At 38.2% G+C, this 25,210-nt stretch overlaps 1 protein-coding gene across 7 annotated transcripts in view; it reads right to left on the bottom strand.

Moving 5' to 3' along the window:
* Window positions 1-25,210, bottom strand: part of LOC119777832 (teneurin-3-like) — a 488,332-nt gene that overhangs the window by 349,163 nt on the left and 113,959 nt on the right. For all 7 annotated transcript variants that reach the window (XM_038276831.1, XM_038276836.1, XM_038276833.1 and 4 more), the window contains 3 exons: window positions 8,706-8,826; window positions 7,445-7,515; window positions 1,452-1,739 (listed from right to left, as the gene is read on the bottom strand). In XM_038276831.1, the coding sequence (XP_038132759.1) occupies window positions 1,452-1,739; window positions 7,445-7,515; window positions 8,706-8,826 (480 nt within the window). The remainder of the gene's footprint in view (window positions 1-1,451; window positions 1,740-7,444; window positions 7,516-8,705; window positions 8,827-25,210) is intronic.

Here is a 25,210-nt window from a genome sequence, read left to right as displayed (position 1 = left end):
AATACCCATGTAAACACCCTGTATAATGATTCTACTATGAAAAAATAAATATTAAAAAGCTATCATACTGTATGTGTATGCACTGCATATACTGTATTTACCCCATGCACCTTTTCTTCCTTTGGTACATTCTTCTTCTTCTTTGACTATTTGAGCTAAAGGAACGAGTCAATTTCTCCCCTGTGAGATCAATAAAGTCAATCAATCAATCAATCAATCTGATTGTCAGAGCAATGAAACCATCTTAAGCCATGAAAAAGGTTTTGATTCTAGAAAATATTCATAAATTCAAATGTTTATTTTCTATATTAGAGCTGTCCAAACTAGCTGTGTGTTGTCAAAACAGAATCACCCTTTTCTTTTCAAACATGAATTACCTCTGATTCATTTCCTGTGTCTTTGGTTCGGTTTGTCATCCCAGAAGACTTGTTAATCTAACAGGTCTTTAGAATAGAACCTGCATGTCAACATGAAGTAGGCTAAAGAAGGCTGAAAACTTAGAAATAATTAGGTTAGATTTCCAACTTTCTCTAGTCCTATCCATCTACAGTGAATATTTTCCACTCTTTCTAATCTTTGTTTTAAATGTTTGGTGCATAGGGCTGGGATTTCTGAACATTTGATCACATGCAAACTTTCCGCGAAGGTATCTGTAGTTATTCTATAATTTAGGATATTTAGACTTCCCTATTATATCTTCTAAATGTTGCTCGTTGGTACCCTGAAGGCAGCACATATATATATGTATTTTAATTTTCTTGTTGTTTTTTCTGTTTGCAACAGACCAGAAACTAATAAGAATAATGCTCTGCTGCCCATACAGAAACACAAAGGCCCGCCTCAGGCTGCGTTCTGAAGGAGAATCTCTTCCCATCAGCTTGTGGTCTTTGATAAATGTGGGGTTATGCAGCAGGCAATGATTAGAAGCACTTTGGAGAGTTCACCTCTGGATGGCTAAAAAATGAAGATTTAGGAGCGTCCGAGTTCAAGGTTAGACTTAAATCTAATTGGGAAGCCGTGACATCACCCTAAACACGTCGTTCAAGCTTGAAAACCCTCCAATGTGGCTGAAGCAAGATAACGGATGGAAAGAGGAGAGAGTGACGCCCTGATTGCCAGGTTTCCCAAACACTAAATAACAGCTGTCTCTGTCAGGGGGGGACAGCCAGTTATTAGGCTTAGGGGACAATTTCCCACTTGGGGTGGTTTGGCTATTTGTTTCACTTATTAAACAATGTAAAAAGTGGATTTTGCATTTACTGAAGTTGCCTTTGCTGATATGACAGGAACATCTCTTTGATGATGGTTAACATTGATAATTGTGAACAAAACCACTGAGGAGGCAGAAATCTCCCCCACATCTATAAAACAGTATTCATTTCGTAGCGGGAAGTGGGAAGGCTCAAAGAATGAAATATATATGACTCTAAACAGACGATCCCAGGTCCTACCGTTGTCGCTGTCTGACTTGTTCTCATGCTCCGTGTCAGTCAGAGTCAGCACCGAGTTGGAGCGGCTGGACAAGCAGGAACTCCTCCCTGACGTTTTACCCAGACCTCCACGGCCCCACAGCCGCATGGCGCGCTCCGGTGACATCACCGCCTGGCTCTCCGAGTCCACCTCCTGTGCCGTGCCCACTGAAAATCCATGATGGGGAAGGCCAATGTCGGAGCAGAACGGGAGGCCGCGGCGTGGAGGGGGCTCACATATGCCCAGCTGACGAAGACTGAAATGCTGGCCTATAACAGACACAGAGGGGGAATATGGACACATGAAAACCAATGACTCCCTGTTTGCTTTTTAAGATGGAATACATGAAATATTTTAATTTGAAGTTTAACACGACCCCCCTTCCAGAGACATAGACAGGTATGGGGCATTGCAGGCTAATAACCAAACCAAACGACCCCCATTCCAAAGGGGTGGACCCCATCGTCTGGTTCAATTTGCATGTTTTCTAAACAAAAACAAGGCTTTGTTGGGCTACTGTAATAAAGCATCAACCTCAACACTATTTCTGACTTTTTGAATTTAAAAAGCTTCCTGGATGGGAAGAGAAACACGTTCAAATTTGGAAACAAAGTCCAGTGGATTGTTTTTTTTTACTTTTTTGGAATTTGAAGATCCTTTAAAATGTAAAGTGATGCAATTTCTCCTTTACAGTACATAGAGTGATCAAACTAAAAAATAAAGCTTTTCTTCAAAGATAATCTGATGATAAATCATTACAATCATTGAAAAAATGTCTGCTTTTTAAATCAAATTAGATAAAGGCGTCCCACGCCTTGGTAATATACACAAATACAGGAACTTTCCAAGGACTTTTTAAGACCAACTCTCTCAAATCAAGCACCACATGGAGCGGCTTTTATCTAATGCTACCGCTGAATATTTAAATCCAAAGCTAGTTCAATAAAGAACTACATTGTATAACAGTTGTTGAGTCTAGTTAGATAAAAATGACATAGAATGCATAGCCTAGATTGATACCAGTGGCATTCAAAGTCTCCATTCATGGATGTGTCTATTGATGGCCGGACCAGGCTTTGTTGAAGCTACAAAGCGCTTCAGCAAAAATGTTGCAACACGACCCATTTTTCTAGGCCTCACATATAAGGTTCAAAATGCTCACTGGAGCTGTTTAGTGGTGAGCACAGATCTGTAAGGTCTTCACATCTCCGATCTATGAAGCGATGGTCCTGAACTGAATGATCTGAGCACATAAACACTCTGCCTTTGTGAGAAATGACTGTGGTAAAGAAAAACATGTAGTGGCTTAAAGTGCTTTTGTAACCGTCTCTACATTCTCATCCAGGAGGAGTGAGTTAGTGACTAGATGCAATCAGCTGATTTTCCTTAAACAGAACATTTTCAACCAATTTCTCTGTATAATTGACTAAGTGGTCTCTAAAGTGCCTTGAGGTGAAATGTGTTGTAAAATGACACTTTTTAAATAAACCAGTTTGAGTTGCTGCTATGTTGTTTTCAATTTTAAGGCTAGGCTTAAAACTTTCCTTTTTGATAAAGCTTATAGTTAGAGTGGCTCAGGTTATCCTGAGCTATCTCTATAGTTCTGCTGCTATAGGCTTAGACTGCTGGAGGACATAGGGACCCCTTTTTCATCATTCTGCTTCATTCTATCTCTATTCTCCCACTCTGCAGAATCTGTTAGTTCAATCTCTAACGTTCTGCTCTCTCTGCGTTTTCTCATAGTAGCTTCATCTGGTCTGTTCCTGTTTGGCTGTGACTCCATCCTGGAGAGAAATATCAGCTGTGCTGCTGCCATCAACACACCTGTACGCACCTTGGTAGGTTAACTGTATGCTAATCCTGTCAGAGATAATATAAACGACAGGGTCTGGCTGTAGACCTGCACAGTCAGGACCAGAAGTTTATTCACAACGTTTAATGGAATCCTTCAGGAATAGCATGTTAAACATATGTGCTGCCCCATTTTATTAGAAGAAGGATTTATTTTGCGTGAGGTGAGTGCTCATTTAAATCTGCCTTTTTTTCCCCTACTTTTCCCCACTTAAAGACAAATAAAACCATGTTTTATTATTTTTTGCGTGATGTATTAACTTATTCCAACATTATCTGTCTCTCACAGACATATTTTTCAATGGGACTCCCGCTGGAACTTCACCATAAGTTAAACGCTGCGTTATGCAGTGGAATCTGCTTTTTCCACTATAAAAACACCTCCAAGAAAAATAAAATAAATAGACATTTGGAAGTTTGTTTTGTGTCTGCTGTTTTCTCCAGTGGGGAGACAAACTGAAGTTATTGGCTATTTTGTTCATGTATCTAGATATTCAGTTATTCACTGGGAGTAAAACAAGCTTAGTTAATTTGAAATCAAACACCCTCCATTGGCAAATCTATGTGGTCCAACAGCAAAGGGAAGAACAGCACAAACAATACTAAAAGAATAGAGAGCATAGAATATATGCCTGCAAACACACATCAAAGATGTCTTTATAAGAGAACTATTTTAATTTATTTAATTTTTTTTACATTTACTTGCATTTTCTAACCTTATACAGTCGAACTGGAAAGATTTTATATATAAATCATTAAACACGTGAATAGAGAAAATATTTCTATTAACAAGACCCAGGAAATAAACAAGGGAATATAAAATATTTCTGATATACTAGCTTTTATTTTACATTGCTTTTACTTTGAAAGGTGCCGAATAACCTTGTGGTTTTGATAGTGCAGGAGAACCTCACATTGCAGGTCTGTAGCCAACAACTAGGGAGCAACTATCACCCATCAAGACTTAAATCATCATTTCAGAGACTCATACATGAATGTTTGGTAGTCAAAGTAAGAAGTGAACTACCTGCTTTTAATTTGCACATTTCTACGATGAGCTCCTGCAGCGTGGCTGGATGATGCAGCTTCCCTCACGCTCTGGATTCGACCGATTGGCAGCAAGCTCTGCACCTGGGAGGCTGTTCAAATTTGGGGTCCTTTGACAACCACTCAGCATAGCTTTCTTTGGCAAGCCATGCATCCTGAAATGAGCATTTTCCATGCATATTGCATGACACACCGACTCACTGACCAGCAGTTAAAGAGGTTGCACACACTGCTGATGCACAGCTTCACTATGCTGAGGCATAGAGGAAACAAAAGAATGCAGCGAACGGCAAAGACAATAATCCACCCATCATCTGAGTTGAATTTAAAAACCTAAAACACATTTGAGGGCTTTCAATAGACTGTTTTTATGGATGTCTTCAAAAAGTTTCCAGGATTTCAAGGACTTGTGGGAACCAGTTTTTATTTTGTACGTTTTGTTTTTTATGACAGAGTGAATGAAAAAAGTTTTTCTATATTTAATGCATGAATTTTTTTATTACAAACTTTTACAAGCAGGTGAGCTGGAGCCTCCGCTGTCTGACCATTCAGCTGGATGAATCGTTCTTTATGGCGTTCAAGTTGTTTGATTTGTTAATGATTAGACTAAGGCTGCAACTAACGATTATTTTAAAAATCGATGAATCGGCCGATTATTTTTTTTCGATTAATCGATAAATCGGACAAAAATTTTTTTTTTTTATATTAATGTCTTTATTCCAAAATAAACATGTTATTCAGAACAAACAAGCACACAAGTACAGGTTGCTCATTAACTGTACTGGTGCAATATGAAAAATAAATGTTTGTTTTAAAACTACGCAAATTTACATGAGAAATGTAGCTGTACATCCACAAAATATAGGCTACTTGTTTCATAAAGCGCAAAAAAATAAATTTTTGCTTTTTAAAAGCCCCTAAGGGGTTCAAACAACAGGCCCCCCCATTTCATCAAATGAGGTTTTTTTAGACTAGAAGAGTTCTGCCTTTTAAGACAGGAAAGTATAGCAGTTAAAGTTGCTACTTGAGAAAATACTGAACCATAGAGATAAAAATAGCCCTGTGATTCAAATTATAAATTGTATTTGGAATAAAAATGAGAGAACTAGGGGTGCTAAAAAACACATCCTCCAAAGACAGATATTTACATGGGAATGTGGCAGATAATTAATTGACATATTACTGATCTTGCTGGATTTTATTCTGCTTTACTTCAATAAATTGCAGGATCTTCTTTACTTTATCTTTGCCAGAAGATTTAAACTTTAAAAGCCTTGCCCTCATAATTTGCAAGTTAATTTATTTATAAAGGCTACTTTAATTATTGTGATCAATTTGCGCCGTCAATCCTGGCGCATGCGCGCTTCATTTGCAGTCTGGACGCTGAGGGTAAACATTCTGCGGCTCTGACAGCAGCGCTAAGAGGCACTCCTGCGGGAGAACGGGGTTGGGATGGGGAAGGCGCCTCACGGCAGCAGCTGCCGCTGGAGGACAAGATTAGGAATGATGCATGCTTTTACGTAAGAGTCTCCAAAAGCCGCCAGTGAGGCTGTAAAAAGTCGCCAGATTTGTCGCTAGTCGCTTTTTTGAAAAATAGTCGCTGGAGGGGTCTGAAAAGTCGCTAAATATAGCGACAAAGTCGATGAGTTGGCAACACTGCGCACCTGCGGCGCTGGCTCTCTCTGCCGTATTTTTTTTTCTTCCTCTTTCAGTCAAGTGGCAGTGATGACGGCGGCGGCGGATGACGCATTAATCGCGCGACACAACTAATCGATGATGAAATTTGTTGCCAACGCTTTTAAAAGTCGATTTTTATTGATTTTATCGATTCGTTGTTGCAGCCCTAGATTAGACCTATTACCTGCACCTGTCAGACTTTAAAGTGTTCGGTAGAAACGTTTGTCTAAAATGTTCGGATCAGTGGTGATTTTTTCACAGGCTTTTACGGTTTAATTTAAACATTATTGACCTTTAAAATAAATCCAAAATGAGGACGGCTTGCTTTTAGTTCTTTGTTTGTTAGGATGCTTTATGTGTGTGGGAGGGTGTGTACCTGTTTAGGAATCAGAGTGAAGACCATTTTCCAATTTCACCATCACAGGGGCAATACTAAGCAGTTGCCTAGGACCCAAAGTTCCTAGGGGCCCCACAGAACTCTGTTTACATTTGCTGCTCATGTTCAGAAAGGTCCAAACAGACAGCAGCAAACCATTTGAAAACAAACGATTCAAAGAGCAGTGTTGCCAACTTAGCGCTTTAGTCGCTATATTTAGCCACTTTTCAGACCTAGCACTAGCACTAGCACTTTGATTTCTAAAAAGCTCCTAGCGCCAAATCTAGAGACTTTTTTCTGCTACTGGAGACTTTGGAGACAACATCTAAAAGCAGCGAACTCTGCTCTCCAGAGCGAGTAGATTGGTAACCCCGCCTCCTGCTCTCCTCTATCTTGTCTGCTGTCATGATTCATGCAGCTATTATTTCATCCAAATGAAAAATGGAGAACAGAGAAGCAGATCATGGCTTGTCTACAGTGAAAAGAAGGACTGGGTTATTTACTTTGGCCTTTTTGGAAACACAGGAAGGAGCAATCAGCTAAGTGAGCTTAGTGCTTGGAAAAAATCTTTCATTCCTTTAGAGACAGCATGAAAAGTCAGCTGAGTACAAAACATAGAGAGGAAAACAAGAAGAAAAGGGACAAGAAGAGAGGGACACAACCTAGAACAGATGATGGATGTCTATTCTATTAACATTTCTCTATAATGTTAATAGAATAGATATCTTCTATGTAGAATGGATCTATTTTATGTGTTGCCTTCTCAATTCAGAGGGCCCCCTGCCTGTTTTTGCCTAGGGCCCCTAATTTCTAAGTCCGCCCCTGACAATAAGGACCAGTTGTTGTAAAGTGAGGACATTTTGCTGGACCTCACAAGCTATTTTCCAATGGTTAGGTTTAGGGTTAGTTTTAGGGCATAGAAAGGGTTGAAAATGACTGAAAATCAATGGGAGTCGACACATGGTCCTCACTACATATAGCTAAACAAACAGTTGTGTGTGTGTGTCGGGTGGGTAAACTTACCATGTCTGCTATAGCTCTCCTGTTCACGATGAACCATCTCCTTGTGCCCCTTTGTGGTACCGTACAGTAACCTGTGAAAAGCCAAGAACAAAGTGTTCTTTGCTGCTTTACTTTAGATCAGATGAGCTCAGCTCATGGTCTGTGCTGTTCAACCTCCTCCTCACTGCATGATTCTCTTCAACCATTCACTTTTTATATTCAAATTTTTGTGCAAAATGTTCTGTTGATAAATTCAGATAATATTAAAAAAAAAAAAAAAACAACCAACACTGACCCAAACCAGAGGTTAGGCTCATAGGACCTAATGATGAAGCTCTGCTTTGAGATTTTGGAGCTAGAGAAAAGTAAATAGTCAAACACTTATTGATAATCTACTGTTCTCTGAAATCCATCTGATTTTTCCCCCATACATTATATTCTACTCACCATATCTCTACTGTTTTCGTTTTTTGTTTCTTTATGGTTTTTAACATAGATGCAAAAATGTTATGAAAATTGGTAAAATGTTTTAAATTAAGTCCTTCTTTTGAGTAGGACAATAGGATGATTTGCCAATTGAATTAGCATTTTTACAATTAAATAAGATACATTCAAAATAAGACAATGCAATTTAAATATCAATTGTCTTGTTCCAATGAGAAAGTGTCTCACTTACCTCCTGAATTTAATAAAAAAATGCATTTATTTTTAGAAGAAATAACTAGCTTAAATTAATATTTTTTTGCAATGTAGGCTTTAAACTTTTCTTTTTAAAAAAGGAAGAACAGATCTAATATTTTAATGGAGAGAATTATGGAAAGAAAAAAGAATATAGTTTTTTTTTTATTTAGATAAATTCACTAATTCACTTCAAAAAGTGAAACCTAAATAACATGAAATTCAGAGAGAACCATTTTAAGGAGATATTTCTGCTAATCTGGATGATCAGGTCTGAGTAATGTGGGTCATCGTTAGTAACAGGCCAAAAAGCGTTTTTTTTTTAAAAACTAGATAAGCACATAATAAAATAAAAAATCACAACCCTAACCCTAAAGAAAGAAAATTATAAAAATAATCTAACATTATTGATATCGTTAGCTCTGCATATAAACAAGCTCTATGCCCTAACCACTAGACTAGGCAGTTGGCCCTTCAGTCAGTCTGAGCAGGCATATGTAACAGTGCTGTGTCTGGGATGGAGATGTCAGCCTTTTAAGAAGTTGACAAACAGCATGAGCCATAATCAGGCAGGAAGGAGATTTGTGGTGCGCTCAGTTCTGACCTGGTTTGGTCTTGGTGCTGGTCGAAGGCTCGGAGCGTTTCACTGGACGAGTAAGACTTCTGAGTGGGGACCCGCAGTCCCTGCGAGCTGATTGCACAGTCCTCGCTGTCCCCTGAAGACCCTGACACAGATTTGAACACAGACGGACACAACATGAGTCATTTCAAAATAAACTTTTTAAAAATAAACTCCTCATTGGAGCAGAACAGAACCTGTTAACATGGAGACAGCAGAAATAAACTCTTGGTAAATGTTTAAGTTCAATCTGGCATTAATCTCTACAGGATGTAGAGTTTGTGTAATTTCTCTAACTGGCCTTTTTCAGAGCTGGGCTTAAAGCAAACAGGAGGAAACGCCACCAGGGGAGAAACATTTCAGGGATTATTTCCCAGTCTGGATGCAAATCCTCCAAACCAGAGGCCCACCAACTGACCTGATGAGACTTCATACAGGCGTCAGAGTTACACTCTGCATGTTTTCTTCCTCGCTCACTTTTTAAAGAAGAAAAAAAATCTATAATAAATAAAATCTTAAATATCTGGCCCAGCTGGCAGGTTTCTGTGGGAATATTCTGAAGATGCTGATTTTTGGAAGCTCACTAATCAAATCAAATCTGCTCAGAACACAGATATTCTGATTAGTGAGCTTTTCTTATTCAAATGGGTGAACTTTGTATGTCTTCTATGTAATAGCTCTTGGTGGACAAAGTGGAAGGGAGTACAGCCTCTAAGTAACCGCTAATATAAATGTACTTCCCATATTTTCATTCATATTAAACCTGTAAGCCCTCATTCAAACCTTTGGACTGAATTTCTACAGGCCGTCTCTGGGCTGCCAGTGTGCAGACAGTCACCTCTAATACTCCTATATGTATATTATCTTTAGTTTTCTTACAGTCACACTGAAGTAGATGTTATGAAACACACAGATTTCTGCCCTGCAGCTCTGATTAGATGAAAGTGATTACATATCCTCTGACATGGGAGCTGGTTCGGAACTCGTCTGCCTGGCTGTGTGTTTCCTGGACGGTGCCGCCTTTTGTATCTATGCTTCTTTTTCTATGTCTGCTTCTGTCTCCTTGAACCCCAGTCGGCCTCAGCAGATGGCCGCTCACACTGAGCCTGGTTCTGCTGGAGGTTTCTTCCTGTTAAAAGGGAGTTTTTCCTCTCCACTGTCGCTACAAGCATGCTTAGTGTGAGAGATTGCATTCAAGTCAACGAGTCAATGCAATCAGCTGGTTTTCCTTAGATAGTAAACTTTGAATCAATCTGACTGGATGATCTGGTGAATTGTAAAGTGCCTTGAGATGACATGTGCTGTGAATTGGAGCTATAGAAATGAACTGAATAGAACTGAAATCATTCACAGTCTTGAAGGTTCACTCTTATTCTTTATAGCCTCATTCAAAGATAACTTTAGATAGGATGGGTTCACAGCGTATCCTTTAATAAAACAAACCAGATACAGTAGGTTTAGATAATTTTTTAGAGTTCAGTTCTTTTCTAAGAGAACTAAATTCTAATGCGAAATTAGCTGAGTCATGCTGCACACACTCCCACACCTGTTTGATGGCTACCCTTAACAAGAAAGTTGGTGATCCTGAAATACCATGGCTGCTGTTAAAGTAAAGCTATTTAGAAAGTTTAGTTGGCATGCTATGATGCCACAGGGGCAGCTGTGCTAAGAAGCAGAGTGAAGGCTAGTTAACGGAGCTAACAACCTGACTGATTGATCTGTCAACACCAGTTTGTTAAAGTTAATCACAGAATTACAATAGATGATGATCTCAGTTACTAAAAATCTATTCTGGATTTTACTGAGGTTCTCCAACATTGTGTGCATCTCTGTGCCAATTCTCTATCATGGGGGTCCAGGCTCGGACTGGTAATCTGTGATGGTGGACCGGCCATCCTTAAATCATACCGGCCCCAACACTTCCTCTTCGGCCGAAGCAACTACCTGTGACAGTAAATAACTCAAGGAGCTCTAGAAGTAATCCAATGTTAACAACCTAAATGATGCATGCAGTATATATAGGCCTTCTTTGTCTGCAGTTCTTTGTGACGGTTGGCATATGGTGTCATTTTCTATTTCTTCAAACAGTTAAATCCTTGCAACAAACTAAATTATAATAAAACTAAAATGCTTTCTTTAAAGCAAACTACGTTGCTCCTCTTATATTTGGCGAATTTATGTTTTAATATTTTGCAAAAATATGTTGTGGTGTATGATGGGGTTTTCTATCTAAAGGCTAACGTTTCCCGTCTGGCAGTTAAGGACGGTAATCTATGGGTAAAAAATGTTTTTCTTTAGATTTTATGGCCTAAGAGATCAATAGACTTTGGTTCAAATTGGGCGAGGATTCGAATATCCAGGCGGTTTATGAACATTTCCATAAGTGTGCAGGTGTAGATGGAGAAAGGCCAGGGCTGAAAATCGTTCCCAGTCTGAGCCTGTGTGGGTCATTGCAACAACAAAACAGGTTTAAATCAAAAGGCAGCTAGATTTTTGCTCAGTTTTTTAATGAAAACTTTTCAGCTCCTATCCAGGAGACTTTGTGGGTTGTGTTGGCTTTAGTAGGAGGGCTGATGTTTTGAAACACAGGGAGGCCCATCTTCCTCAGCACATTCCAAGTCAGATCAAATCACCGCTCCTCTCTGTCCAACATTATTGGTCATTTTACTCGTCACTTCTTTGACAGAGAGGGAAGATGGCTTGGATCAGTGGCGGCTGGCCAATAAAGGCCCCAAGGGTGCCGCCCCACTCACCCAATGACCTTGATTAAGATATATAATCAAGGTTAAGGTCAAAAATAGAAATGAAATTACAATATATCTAAATATATTAATATATATTTTTTCGATGTGCAATATAAATATTTAATCTTTAATGACGAGTAAAGCTGTTTCGTTGTCGGATTGGTGACGTATTTCCACCGTAAGGTGCAAAAATCTTTTTCCATAGAATCTGGTAAAAAGTAGTCCATGTGCAGCAGCTCCTCTTCAATGCTTAAGATAGGAGCATCCTGGCGAGAAGCTCTCCTGTCCCCAGATCTGCAAGCAATTTAATTTGCACACCACCTCCCCCACAGCACTGACATCACAGCTGTTAGAAAGTGCAGCTGATTGACAGGTTTATGGAATCATTTTGCAAGAAGGCTTGGCTAACTGCATGCAGCGAGGCTAAGGCTTTATTTTGCTTTCCCTGCCTCCTTTTTCAAATGTCAGGATCTGACCCAGCATGGAGAAAGACAGCTTGGACTGATTTAAAGCACTTTTGTTATGATGTTGGTGCTGATGACTGGCTTAATTGCTCATGTCATTCACCTGTCTAACTCTGCCCAGCTTCTCATTACTGCCCATCTGATCCACTTGCTCCTGCCTCTATTTAAGCTGCTTAGTCCCAGCCATCAGTGCCATATTATTGTTGAGCCTTTGGTGTGAGAGTTTTCTAGAGTAACTGATTGTGTTGTCATTGCCTGATCTGGAATCGTTTCGCTTTTGGACCTTTGAGCCTTCCTGCCCCTGTTCTGATCTGTTTGCCTGACCTGTCTTCGGAAATCTGCCTGATTCGTCTTGTGGACAGAACCTGAATCTGCCTTCTGACTTCAACTTGGATTATTGATTGACTTTATTGATCGCACAGTGGAGAAATTTACTCATTGCATCAGCTCACATAGTCAAAAGGAAGAGGAAGGTGCCAAAGGAAGAAACAGTGCATGGAGTATATACAATATTTACAGTGTGTTTCCACAAATATTTACAAATTATTATATTATGGTAGTTATTGCACAGGTTATTAAATAGTAATTGCCCATCATACATTATCCTGCCTTCCTTCCTATGCTTGGATCTCACCTTCTTCATAATCATCCTTCATGAGATTGTCGTGGTCACATACCTGTGTTCAGAGGTGTCAAGTAATGAAGCACGAATACTTTGTTACTGTACTTAAGTACAATTTATAGGTATCTATACTTTACTCCAGATGAACAAGACCTCCCTCATCCTTGGCCCTATCTCAAAGAAATTTTAGAAATAGTCTAAATATTGAGCTTTCAGTTCATGTAGTGGCATCTGGCTGTTTTTTTTAAACGTTACTTTATACTTTTATACTTTAAGTAGTTTTTGGAGCACATACTTTTTCACTTTTACTTGAGTAAAGAGGTCAAGTTGATGATTCAACTTTTACCAGAGTGTTTTTAATCTTCAGTATCTATACTTCTACTTAAATAACAAGTGTACTTTTGACACCACTTCCTGTGTTTTTGTCCCTTAGATGTTCCTGGCTAAGCCGCTGCCTCTGCAATATTGCAGATCCATTTTTTAAACAAACCCTTTTTGAGTTATCCCACTGTCTGTCTTGTGTTGAATACTGATGTCTTTGTTCTGAGTTATCACAGTTGTTTTTTGTTGTTGGCGTTCATGTAAACATAACTAGTATACATTTGATTGGTTTTGGTAAATGTCTATTTTGATGTTATACATCAGCCCCCACCCCACCCCCGTGAAAAAACACCACCAGCTTTGGAGTTTAAAGCCTGGTTGCCTCTAAATAAACCTGTTTTGTGATTGTGATACACCATTTTAGAAAAAAATAAAATGACCTGTGGTTTGGGCTTTAAAAATACACAGACTTATTTAAAATGCTTGATTTTTCTGAACATATTCATATATCTCCAGTACAAACGTCTCTCGGTTCCACCTGTCCTTTCCCCACTGTTCATATGCAGACATGTTATGATTTTCAGCCTGTATTCATGCAGGATGTTAAAGTGCAGAACTACAGTGTGGAACTCAACGTTCCAACAGGCAACCTTGGATACAAAGCAGCGATTAGGATTCAAAGCTGTCATAAAGCTCTGCTCTTTGGGAAAACTGCAGTTTTATCAGAGAGCTTTGGCAATGATGGCTGAAAGAGGGTGGACTGAAACGGACGCCTTATGTCAGCATCACGGCTCACCCTATACTGAGTGCAATTAATCACCATAGACAATGTCAACCTGGATGTAAACATCACTGGTACTGAGAGAAATAGGCTGCCTTCAAAAAGCTTTACAGCAGCAGAAATAAAGCCACACACCTGCTTACCCAAGGTTTCCAGTAGATGAAAAGCCATCCACTCATTTTTGATACATAAGTAAATGAGTAACTAATACGCAATATTCAATCATATCTACTGACTGGAGTTATTAGACTCTGATGATCCTATAAGCAGGAGTTCATTCTGCTCTGCTGCTAAATAAATAACCATAAAGTTTTCAGGCACTAATAGGGCTCAGGACTATTTTCTGAAAAGCAATATGCTTCAGGGAAAATATTACCATTTTCTCAAGCACTGAAAACAACATGTGCATTCAGAAAGACACACCTTGAGTAGCCAATCTCTCCGTTCATTAAGGGGAAGGCGCAGGGAGGCTGCCACACTAAGAGTCCTGGGGTTCAGGATTGCTATTGATTTTTGAGTCATTAAAGCACACCAATTACACTCTGTATGAGATAATTGTTAGGCTGCAGATACCACTTTCCTTCATATGTATTGTTTTTGTCTGTGTTTCTAGTGTCTTGTACAGAGCTTCAGAAATGCTTATCTGCTTAATTGAGCTACATCTTAATTTGTGTTATTGTCTGAGGTTTGCTTGTTCCCAAGCAAAGCTGAACACGGCAAAAGGACCAAATCTTTTTAACTCTTATGTAGCCCCAATGATGCTTTACGCTAGAGCCACATTCACATCGTCGCAACAAACAAAAGAAATTTGCAGAAATTCAAATATCAAAAGGCAACCTAATCGAGCTGCTTTGGATGTCATCATCCCATCAAATGGCCGTTACTTGAAGTTCTCAGTCCCAACGAATAGCTTCAAATTAGCTCCTACCGACCAGTAGGGTCAGTAGGTTGTTATCACCAAATGAATCCCAACCCTAACTTAAGGTAATTTATTTTCTGCCTGTGGAATTAATTTATTTATTTATGAAATCAGGTGTTTTTAAAGAACAAATGAAATCTTTACATGCAATTTATAAATAAAGATTTTTTATTTACAGTAAATAGTACATAAAGTAGATTAAAAGTAAACTATTTAAATTGTAAATAGGATTTACGGTTCTAGAAGCGGCCGAAGTGGCTGTTATCACCCATAAGCTGCATATTATCAGCGATTAGAAACCTGCTAGAAGGTAAAGGAGGCACAATCTGAAGGCATTCTATGGGACTGATATCCGCTAATAATGGCCATTTAATGTTTGATCACATCTGAAAAGGGTGAATTAATCATGTGGAAGACAGCCTACATCTATTACCATAAACAATAATTTGTTAAAAATAAAAATCTGAAAATCTGTCAGGAGAAAAAGCTGAACAGTTGGCTTCCTTTTTTGACCTAACTATCAGGCTCAAGCGGGCTGTAAGAACAATAACATATCTGTTGGACAACGTCTCCCACCACATTCATGAAGCTCTAACAGTATGGGAGAGCTCCTTCAGGAAAAGACCGCTGCAGCTTCAGGGCACAAAGTAGCGCTGCTGCAGATCCTTCCTCCCAGCTGCTTTCTAATCTTAGCGACTACATCCATGATATTATTAACAAGTGTTTGGAGTAATAACAACTTTGCTTACAGAGGTATCTTTTCAGTAGCAGAGTAACAAATTACTTTTCAAATATTGATAAGGAAGTTTCATTATTTGCAATTGAAGGATTCGATACTTGCCCTGCGAAGGACTGGCGACCTGTCCAGGGTGGACCCCGCCTCTCGCCCATTGACTGCTGGAGATAGGAACCAGCAACCCTCGCGACCCCACTTGGGATTAAGCGTTTTCGAAAATGGATGGATGGATTAGATACTTTATGCAGGTTTTGCCTTAGCCTTTGCATATCGTATTTATTGCACTTATTTTTCCATAGGATCAGTTGTAACAATGATGTCATTTTAATTTGTATTAATTTAATTTGTATTTTCTATGTGTTTTTCTTCAATGAACAATGTTCAGAGTTCATAGGGCTTTGTCTTGTGTTGTCACGGTTGCTAGGCAACCAAATTAGCTGAGGTGTATTCGCCAAACTGCTGCTGAAGTGTGGTGCTGGCCCTTCCCAGCTGATCACGTCTGCCTTTGTTGTTTTGTAGTTCTTTGAATGAGAGGGCGGGGTCTGTAATCTATTATGTGTTTTCACCAAAGTCTCGGTTAAGGTCCGAAAAGTTGCTAGAAAAAAAAAAATCCATCCAAAAAATCTATAAACTTTGTAAGATTTACCTTTTTTTTTATTTCTGTTTCAGTTCTTTTATTTTCAATGCTTTTTTTTTATAATTATGTTTTTGTTAAGTAATATTTCAGTTTTACTCTTGAGATGCCTCTGCAGGCTGTGTTTGCTCTGAGTGGGTGTGTTTCTCCAGGTATTTGATGTGACCATTAGAGCTCCTGTTTCATAAAGTTTAATGATCTTCAGTGAAAAGGTAGACTACAGTCTAGAAATTCAAATGCTGCTTACCATTATCCCTCTGATAAGCACCTTCCTTTTTCTCATCCTGCCGTTATAGTAACACACTCTAAACTACACCACTGCAAAGTGTAATTGTTTTGCCAACATAATTATTTCTCCAGACAGGAATGCTTTTGTGACGCATATAGAAATAAAAAGAATCAGTGTGATCTTGTCATCACAGCTTTTATGCAGACATATAAAAACTCTTTCATACTTATTTACCTGGAAGGTAAAATAACACTATGCATGTTCATATCTGGATCCTCTGGTTCGTCACGTCAGAGATACTCTCACAGTAGTGAGACTGAAGTAAACAGATGAGTGAGAATTCCACAGACTGACCTCACGGAGCTGATCATTGCATTTGCTCTAGCAGAACTTATATTATGTAATCAGTAATTTGCTAAAGGACCCCTCACTTTTAAATCAACACGTTTTTGCTAATAAACGTCTTACATGGATGTATTATTTTGCCGTCTCCATGCATCAGGTGTTATTTTTGACAACTTGCTGCACAATGAAATCCTGCTTTTGTGTCTAAAGCCATGTGTTTGGTGCCCTCCTCAGGTTGAAAAGGGGGAACTACGTCTGAGTTTTTGCTATTGGCTTCGCTGGGGATATGATGTAACTAAAGTCAACAGGTTTACCCTGCAAAGCTGCTGATTTGCTCCTCCTACACAATAAAATAATACACTTCTTATAATAGGAAATGGAAATTATAAAAGTTCTAAAAAAAATTTTTTTAAATTTATATTTTTATTTTTTAAATTTATAGAAAACAAGTCTGCAGCATCTGGTCAGTGTTGTATAATAGCTTTACATTGAGTTGTTTCAGTCACCTGATCTAAAAGCTACTGGGATTAAATGAATCATAAGAAATCAAACAGATTTTTTTTTTTGAGATTAGATATTAATTGATGGTCCATGTGAAAACTGCTGCCTTTGGTAAGGGGAAGAAGCCACATAGAATCAGAGCCAGTATGGTGCTAGGAGCGAATATTCAAATCGGAAACTCATCTGCAGTCTCAGTTTTTGCCTCTTTAGAAGCCTTTATTGCTGTTTGTTTTAAAACTTCTGAAAGTTTAGCGCAAAAATATATCAATGTTGCCACAAAGGAGGTATTGGAACAACAATGTAAACATACAATAATACAATAATATTAACGGGGAAAAAACATCTACACAGGACAGCTCAAATAAAAAACGTAACTAAACTAAACTTAAATCTTTCACTTTTCATTTTGAATTGGCTGTGAGATGCACTATAAATATTATCCGGTAGTATTAATTTTTTTCTAATTATCAGTATTACCTCCATCTTCATGGCTTTGAACCTCATCTTTCTTTTACAGCCAGTCTTGTAGAACTCTCTTGTTCTCATTTCAATGGGTGGAACCAAATCGCATTAACCTTTGTAGATCACTTGCAACATGCCCACTTATTGCATGTACTAAAAAATAAATTCAGTTGCAATTTAGTGCCTCTTGTTTGAAATGAGGCCCTTCATGTGGGCAGAAGTTGGGCTCTGAAATGACGTGACTATTGTTTTGTTCATGTTTATCAGCCTTAGTTTCTCTCTGATATTTCCCCAATTTCTTCTCCTGCATAAGGCCTAACTATACAAGTAAAAAGCCCAACTAGCTGTTATTCCATCTCATCTCTGGCAGCTATGTTGGATGTAGCATATTTCTGCATTTTTTTAAATAATAGGTAGTTTTGATAAATTCTGGGTGCTATAATTGTCAGACATATCCATCACCAATAAAAGCTTTACGGACTGTTGATAATGAGCTTATTGATGAGGCAGTTATGGGCAAAAGAGCTGGTTGATCTTCTGATTCATCATGTAATAAGAACTAGCTTAGAGCCGAGGTTCCACGTTATGAGGTGCCCCCAGGGACATAAATCAGAATTAACTTGCATATACACATATTAAATTACACTCTTCCATATAATATACTGAAAACCTCACACAAACACTAGTAAAAAGCTCTCACATAAACTAGTGAAAACATTTACCTCTTATATAATCTACTCAAAAGCTCTCATACAAAGTAGTGAGAACTGTTCATATAAACTGGTGAAAAGCTTTACCTTTCATACACACTACTAGAAAGCTTTCATATACACTATTAAAAAGCTCTCATATACACTAGAACGCTCTCATATATACTATTAGAAAGCTCTCATATACACTACTAGAACGCTCTCATATACACTATTAGAAAGCTCTCATATACACTATTAGAACGCTCTCATATACACTATTAGAACGCTCTCATATACACTATTAGAACGCTCTCATATACACTATTAGAACGCTCTCATATACACTATTAGAAAGCTCTCATATACACTATTAGAATGCTCTCATAAACACTATTAGAATGCTCTCATAAACACTATTAGAACGCTCTCATAAACACTATTAGAATGCTCTCATAAACACTATTAGAACGCTCTCATAAACACTATTAGAACGCTCTCATATACACTATTAGAACGCTCTCATATACACTATTAGAAAGCTCTCATAAACACTATTAGAACGCTCTCATATACACTATGAGAATGCCCTCATAAACACTATTAGAACGCTCTCATATACACTACTAGAACGCTCTCATATACACTATTAGAAAGCTCTCATAAACACTATTAGAACGCTCTCATAAACACTATGAGAATGCCCTCATAAACACTATTAGAACGCTCTCATATACACTATTAGAACGCTCTCATAAACACTATTAGAAAGCTCTCATATACACTATTAGAAAGCTCTCATAAACACTATTAGAACGCTCTCATATACACTATTAGAAAGCTCTCATATACACTATTAGAACGCTCTCATATACACTATTAGAACGCTCTCATATACACTATTAGAACGCTCTCATATACACTATTAGAAAGCTCTCATATACACTATTAGAATGCTCTCATAAACACTATTAGAACGCTCTCATAAACACTATTAGAACGCTCTCATAAACACTATTAGAATGCTCTCATAAACACTATTAGAACGCTCTCATAAACACTATTAGAATGCTCTCATAAACACTATTAGAACGCTCTCATAAACACTATTAGAACGCTCTCATATACACTATTAGAAAGCTCTCATAAACACTATTAGAACGCTCTCATAAACACTATGAGAATGCCCTCATAAACACTATTAGAACGCTCTCATATACACTACTAGAACGCTCTCATATACACTATTAGAAAGCTCTCATAAACACTATTAGAACGCTCTCATAAACACTATGAGAATGCTCTCATAAACACTATTAGAACGCTCTCATAAACACTATTAGAATGCTCTCATAAACACTATTAGAACGCTCTCATAAACACTATTAGAACGCTCTCATATACACTATTAGAACGCTCTCATATACACTATTAGAAAGCTCTCATAAACACTATTAGAACGCTCTCATAAACACTATGAGAATGCCCTCATAAACACTATTAGAACGCTCTCATAAACACTATGAGAATGCCCTCATAAACACTATTAGAACGCTCTCATATACACTACTAGAACGCTCTCATATACACTATTAGAACGCTCTCATAAACACTATTAGAACGCTGTCATAAAGACTATTAGAACGCTCTCATATACACTATTAGAACGCTCTCATAAACACTATTAGAACGCTCTCATAAACACTATGAGAACGCTCTCATAAACACTATTAGAACGCTCTCATATACACTACTAGAAAGCTCTCATATACACTATTAGAACGCTCTCATATACACTATTAGAAAGCTCTCATATACACTATTAGAACGCTCTCATATACACTATTAGAACGCTCTCATATACACTATTAGAAAGCTCTCATATACACTATTAGAAAGCTCTCATATACACTATTAGAACGCTCTCATATACACTATTAGAAAGCTCTCATATACACTATTAGAAAGCTCTCATATACACTACTAGAACGCTCTCATACACGCTACTAGAAAGCTCTCATACACACTACTGAAAAGCTATTAGCGGATTTCAGTTGAAACGGAAGGCGTTTCAGTGAAACAGGAAGGACCGTCATTACACCGGAAGTTGTTTTAAACGGAGGTCATTCTGGCTAGCTCCGTACATTTTGTGCTATCTCCGGCCGAAATTGTATCAAATAAATTTATTGATTCATGCTCAGCTATCTGCTAAACAACTCACAGAAGCATGGGCATTACTCGACTTTATTTTTTATGTTTTTGCTTCAACAGAGATCCTTTTCCGGTGTTGTGCGAAATTCTGTTCCCATGTGAAAATCTGTTCCACCTGTGTCGGGAGCGCATTGCAGCCACATAAGCGGATCTGATCATTTCCCAGGCCTTTCGGATCATTTCTTGGTTAAATAAAAAGTCGTAAAATTATACAAGGTTGAGACATTTAGTTTAATCAGCCGCCGTTGTTTACAAAATTGTAAAATAAAAAAAATAAATGCGGTTTTCTTATGCTGTTTTGTGTTGTTATTTTAAACGCCAAGAGAATCAGTCTCTTTCCAAGTTTTTTCACTTCAGCCTGACAGAAATAAAAGTCAAGTCACTAAATACCAAATTTGTATTTATAATTTTTTATTACTGATATAAGATGATGGGAAGTGCCTGATAGCAGTTCCATAATATAGAAACAAATTAATTTAGCTGCAAATCTTAAACTGTGTTTATTCCTCTCTTCATCAACAACAAACCATCTGGATTCGGTGATATTTGAGCAATGTTTGCCTAAATTAAAGGAGGGGGACCACATATTTTAGCTTTCTAATAGTGTGTATGAGAGCGTTCTAATAGTGTATATGAGAGCGTTCTAATAGTGTATATGAGAGCTTTCTAATAGTGTATATGAGAGCTTTCTAGTAGTGTATATGAGAGCTTTCTAGTAGTGTATATGAGAGCGTTCTAATAGTGTATATGAGAGCGTTCTAATAGTGTATATGAGAGCGTTCTAATAGTGTATATGAGAGCGTTCTAATAGTGTATATGAGAGCATTCTAGTAGTGTATATGAGAGCTTTCTAATAGTGTATATGAGAGCTTTCTAGTAGTGTATATGAGAGCGTTCTAATAGTGTATATGAGAGCTTTCTAATAGTGTATATGAGAGCGTTCTAATAGTGTATATGAGAGCTTTCTAGTAGTGTATATGAGAGCTTTCTAGTAGTGTATATGAGAGCTTTCTAATAGTGTATATGAGAGCTTTCTAGTAGTGTATATGAGAGCTTTCTAATAGTGTATATCAGAGCGTTCTAATAGTGTATATGAGAGCGTTCTAATAGTGTATATGAGAGCATTCTAGTAGTGTATATGAGAGCTTTCTAATAGTGTATATGAGAGCGTTCTAATAGTGTATATGAGAACGTTCTAATAGTGTATATGAGAGCATTCTAGTAGTGTATATGAGAGCTTTCTAATAGTGTATATGAGAGCGTTCTAATAGTGTATATGAGAGCGTTCTAATAGTGTTTATGAGAGCGTTCTAATAGTGTATATGAGAGCTTTCTAATAGTGTATATGAGAGCGTTCTAATAGTGTATATGAGAGCGTTCTAATAGTGTATATGAGAGCTTTCTAATAGTGTATATGAGAGCGTTCTAATATTGTATATGAGAGCGTTCTAATAGTGTATATGAGAGCTTTCTAATAGTGTATATGAGAGCGTTCTAATAGTGTATATGAGAGCTTTCTAGTAGTGTATATGAGAGCTTTCTAATAGTGTATATGAGAGCTTTCTAATAGTGTATATGAGAGCGTTCTAGTGTATATGAGAGCTTTTTAATAGTGTATATGAAAGCTTTCTAGTAGTGTGTATGAAAGGTAAAGCTTTTCACCAGTTTATATGAACAGTTCTCACTACTTTGTATGAGAACTTTTGAGTAGATTATATAAGAGGTAAATGTTTTCACTAGTTTATGTGAGAGCTTTTTACTAGTGTTTGTGTGAGGTTTTCAGTATATTATATGGAAGAGTGTAATTTAATATGTGTATATGCAAGTTAATTCTGATTTATGTCCCTGGGGGCACCTCATACTACGTAGCCTGAGAACCAAATATTCTACATCTCACTGGGATGAACCCTGAACATGGAGGTTGATCTGGACAAAGCCTCAGGCAGCTCCTTCACAGCTCTGGGGACTTTCACTCTCATAATGTGTAAGGCCCTCTTGCACAATATAAGGAGTTAAATAATGAACATTTAACCTTACTAAGCTTTGACATAGCATGCTGCATATGGAGGACTTAAAAAAGTTCCTAATGGAGAACAACACCTCTGTCGTTTAAGCTGTCTGCAGGAAGTTAACGGGATATGGCTCATGGCAGTTAGCATGAACGCGCATCACGGTGAAAATCCTCTGCCTCCTTAAGCCGGGACTACACTGTACGATTTTTTCAATAGTTGCACGCAGCTACAGCTCACACTGTACGACAAAACAGCAGGGTTTAAAAGTTCAAAGCTTACGATGTATGTTCTCACACTGTGCGACCCGATGCGATCTACCTGCTCACACTGTAGCATTAGGGAGATGGCGCTACAATGAAAAAATATGCACCCGCTTTTGGCATTTACTTACCGTAATCATATTTAGTTACTTAACACAATTATTCTATGTCCTACCCAGCTAACATGAAAATTGTATCAAAGTAACTAAATATGATTTAGTAAATGCCAAAAATGGTTGCATTAGTTTTTTTCAGCGGCTCTGGAAGCCAAACGAGTAGAAAGGGAATATGAAGCTCTCTAGAGTGAAACACGTTGCCTTGGCAATTTAGTGCTGAAAGCCCTAAAAATCACGACTGGAGAATCGGCCCGAAAAGGGCAAAAAAAATTGTACAGTGTAAGCCCGGCTTTAAAGATGTTTTTCAGTTGCAGCTACTTCTGTTACACTTTACCAGTTCAGGACAGCAAACAATTTTATGACAGACAAAGTTAACCTGAGAAGACATCAAATGTAGTTTTTGAGTGATGGTTTTGTTTTGTAACTAAAAAGGTGGATAAATCAACCTAATTATCTTTGAAAATATAACTAATCCCCATTTTAAACATTGACTTAACTGTGATTGAGGACATTCTTCCATTCATTTTCCCATCCAGGCCTGATTTCTATCAGGTTTATCATGTGAATTGCACATATTGTCTCTCCGTTGTTAATTTTCAGTTTTGATGTGCAAGTAAATGTTTCTTTTTGTTTAGATGGAGGCTAGTGCAACATGGGTTATCATTGTGACACTATGCAATTGGAGGAAGAAAAAGAAATATGAGTTTCTAAAATTGGTCTAAAGTGTCAGCAGCATATATCAGGGATCACTGGGATCAGTCATACTCATGTCAAAACAATCGGTATTCAGCTTTAAAATCTGTATCGGCCAATCTGCATTCTGCAGAGCACATTGCATCATTTATGGCTGATCTTCATAATTTTTATACTAAAAATACAACAAGAAAATCAGCAGAAAAAGCCATTCATGGCATGGAGACAAAACCACTGCTGACCAAGGAAACACCAGGGCTGCTGTCTTATTTTATCCAAAAGGTCCCTCCTGCTAACCAGAGCCATTTCCTGTGTAAACGTCCTTCATCTGCAGACTTTGGCTCCTGCTGTGAAAATGCACAGCAAAGGAAACAGTCCCCTAGAAGAACAAGTGATTTCAGCTTCTGTATTACCCCAGATTTCTAAAATGGATGTTTTTTTCCTTCCTGGATAGCTGATTTCCAAACTTCTGACACTAAAACATATCTATAAACACATATACACAGTCAATGAGCTGCACAACAGGATCTCTCAGAAGAAATTAAAACAGCCACATTAAACAAATTAGAATATTATAGAAAGTTAATTTACTTCAGTAACTCAGTCCGCTAAGAGAAACTCATTATATAGATTAATTCCACACAGATGTTAGATGTTTTAAGCCTTCATTTCTGTTAATTAGAATGACTCCAGTTATAGCTGATAAGGCAAACCTTAACATATATTATCCAGCCTTTAAAATGGTTCTATTGTAAAAACACAAGCTTAAAGAAAAGTTTCTGTTATAAATGGTGTGATAGTAATGCTAATGGTCTAGAATGACAGGTCTTGTTAAATTGAAGCTGGCTCTCAGGCTGCAGTCTGACTCTCTCTGTTTTTAACTCTTGGGAGATTCAGTTGGATTTTTCTTTGAGGCTACTGACCAATTTAACATGCAAGACATGCTAAAATAAAATATAAGAACTTTAATCTGAGAGTCAGAGTTGTTGGACGTGTTACAGAGTCCATTTTCCAACTATATCATGAGCTATCTCTATAGTGATGCTGCTATGGGCTTAGACTGCTGGAGGACATAGGGACCCCTTTTTCATCATTCTGCTTCTATTCTATCTCTATTCTCCCACTCTGCAGAATCTGTTAGTTCAATCTCTAACGTTCTGCTCTCTCTGCTTTTTCTCATAGTAGCTTCATCTGGTCTGTTCCTGTTTGGCTGTGACTCCATCCTGGAGAGAAATATCAGCTGTGCTGCTGCCATCAACACCTTTGTTTCTAGATGTTGGAGCTTGGCCTGTTTTTCAGTGTAGTCCTGTTTCTCTGACTGTGACTAACTGGATGTGCTCTCTTTATCCTCTGACATGGGAGCTGGCTCGGAGCTCGTCTGCCTGGCTGTGTTTTACAGTTGCCTTTTGTATCTCTGCTTCTTTTTCTGGGGAGACAGTGGCGTTGGATGTAGGAGTTTGCCCTGAAATCAAAGGATTGACGGTTCAACCTCGACTCTGACTTTCATTGTCGTTGTGTCCTTGGGCAAGACACTTCACCTGCATTGTCTACTGATGGTGGTCAGAGGGCCCGGTGGCGCCAGTGTACGGCAGCCCCGCTTCTGTCAGTGAGCCCCAGGGCAGCTGTGGCTACAATGTAGCTTGCCACCATCAGTGTGTGAGTGAATGGATGAATGAAAGTAGCGTAAAGCGCAGATGGCCGCTCACACTGAGCCTGGTTCTGCTGGAGGTTTTTTCCTGTTCAAAGGGAGT

This window comes from Cyprinodon tularosa, unplaced genomic scaffold, assembly GCF_016077235.1.
Source record: "Cyprinodon tularosa strain WSP-4 unplaced genomic scaffold, ASM1607723v1 ctg128, whole genome shotgun sequence".
Classification (NCBI taxonomy): Eukaryota; Metazoa; Chordata; class Actinopteri; order Cyprinodontiformes; family Cyprinodontidae; genus Cyprinodon; species Cyprinodon tularosa.
This window is presented reverse-complemented; position numbering and strand designations above follow the sequence as displayed.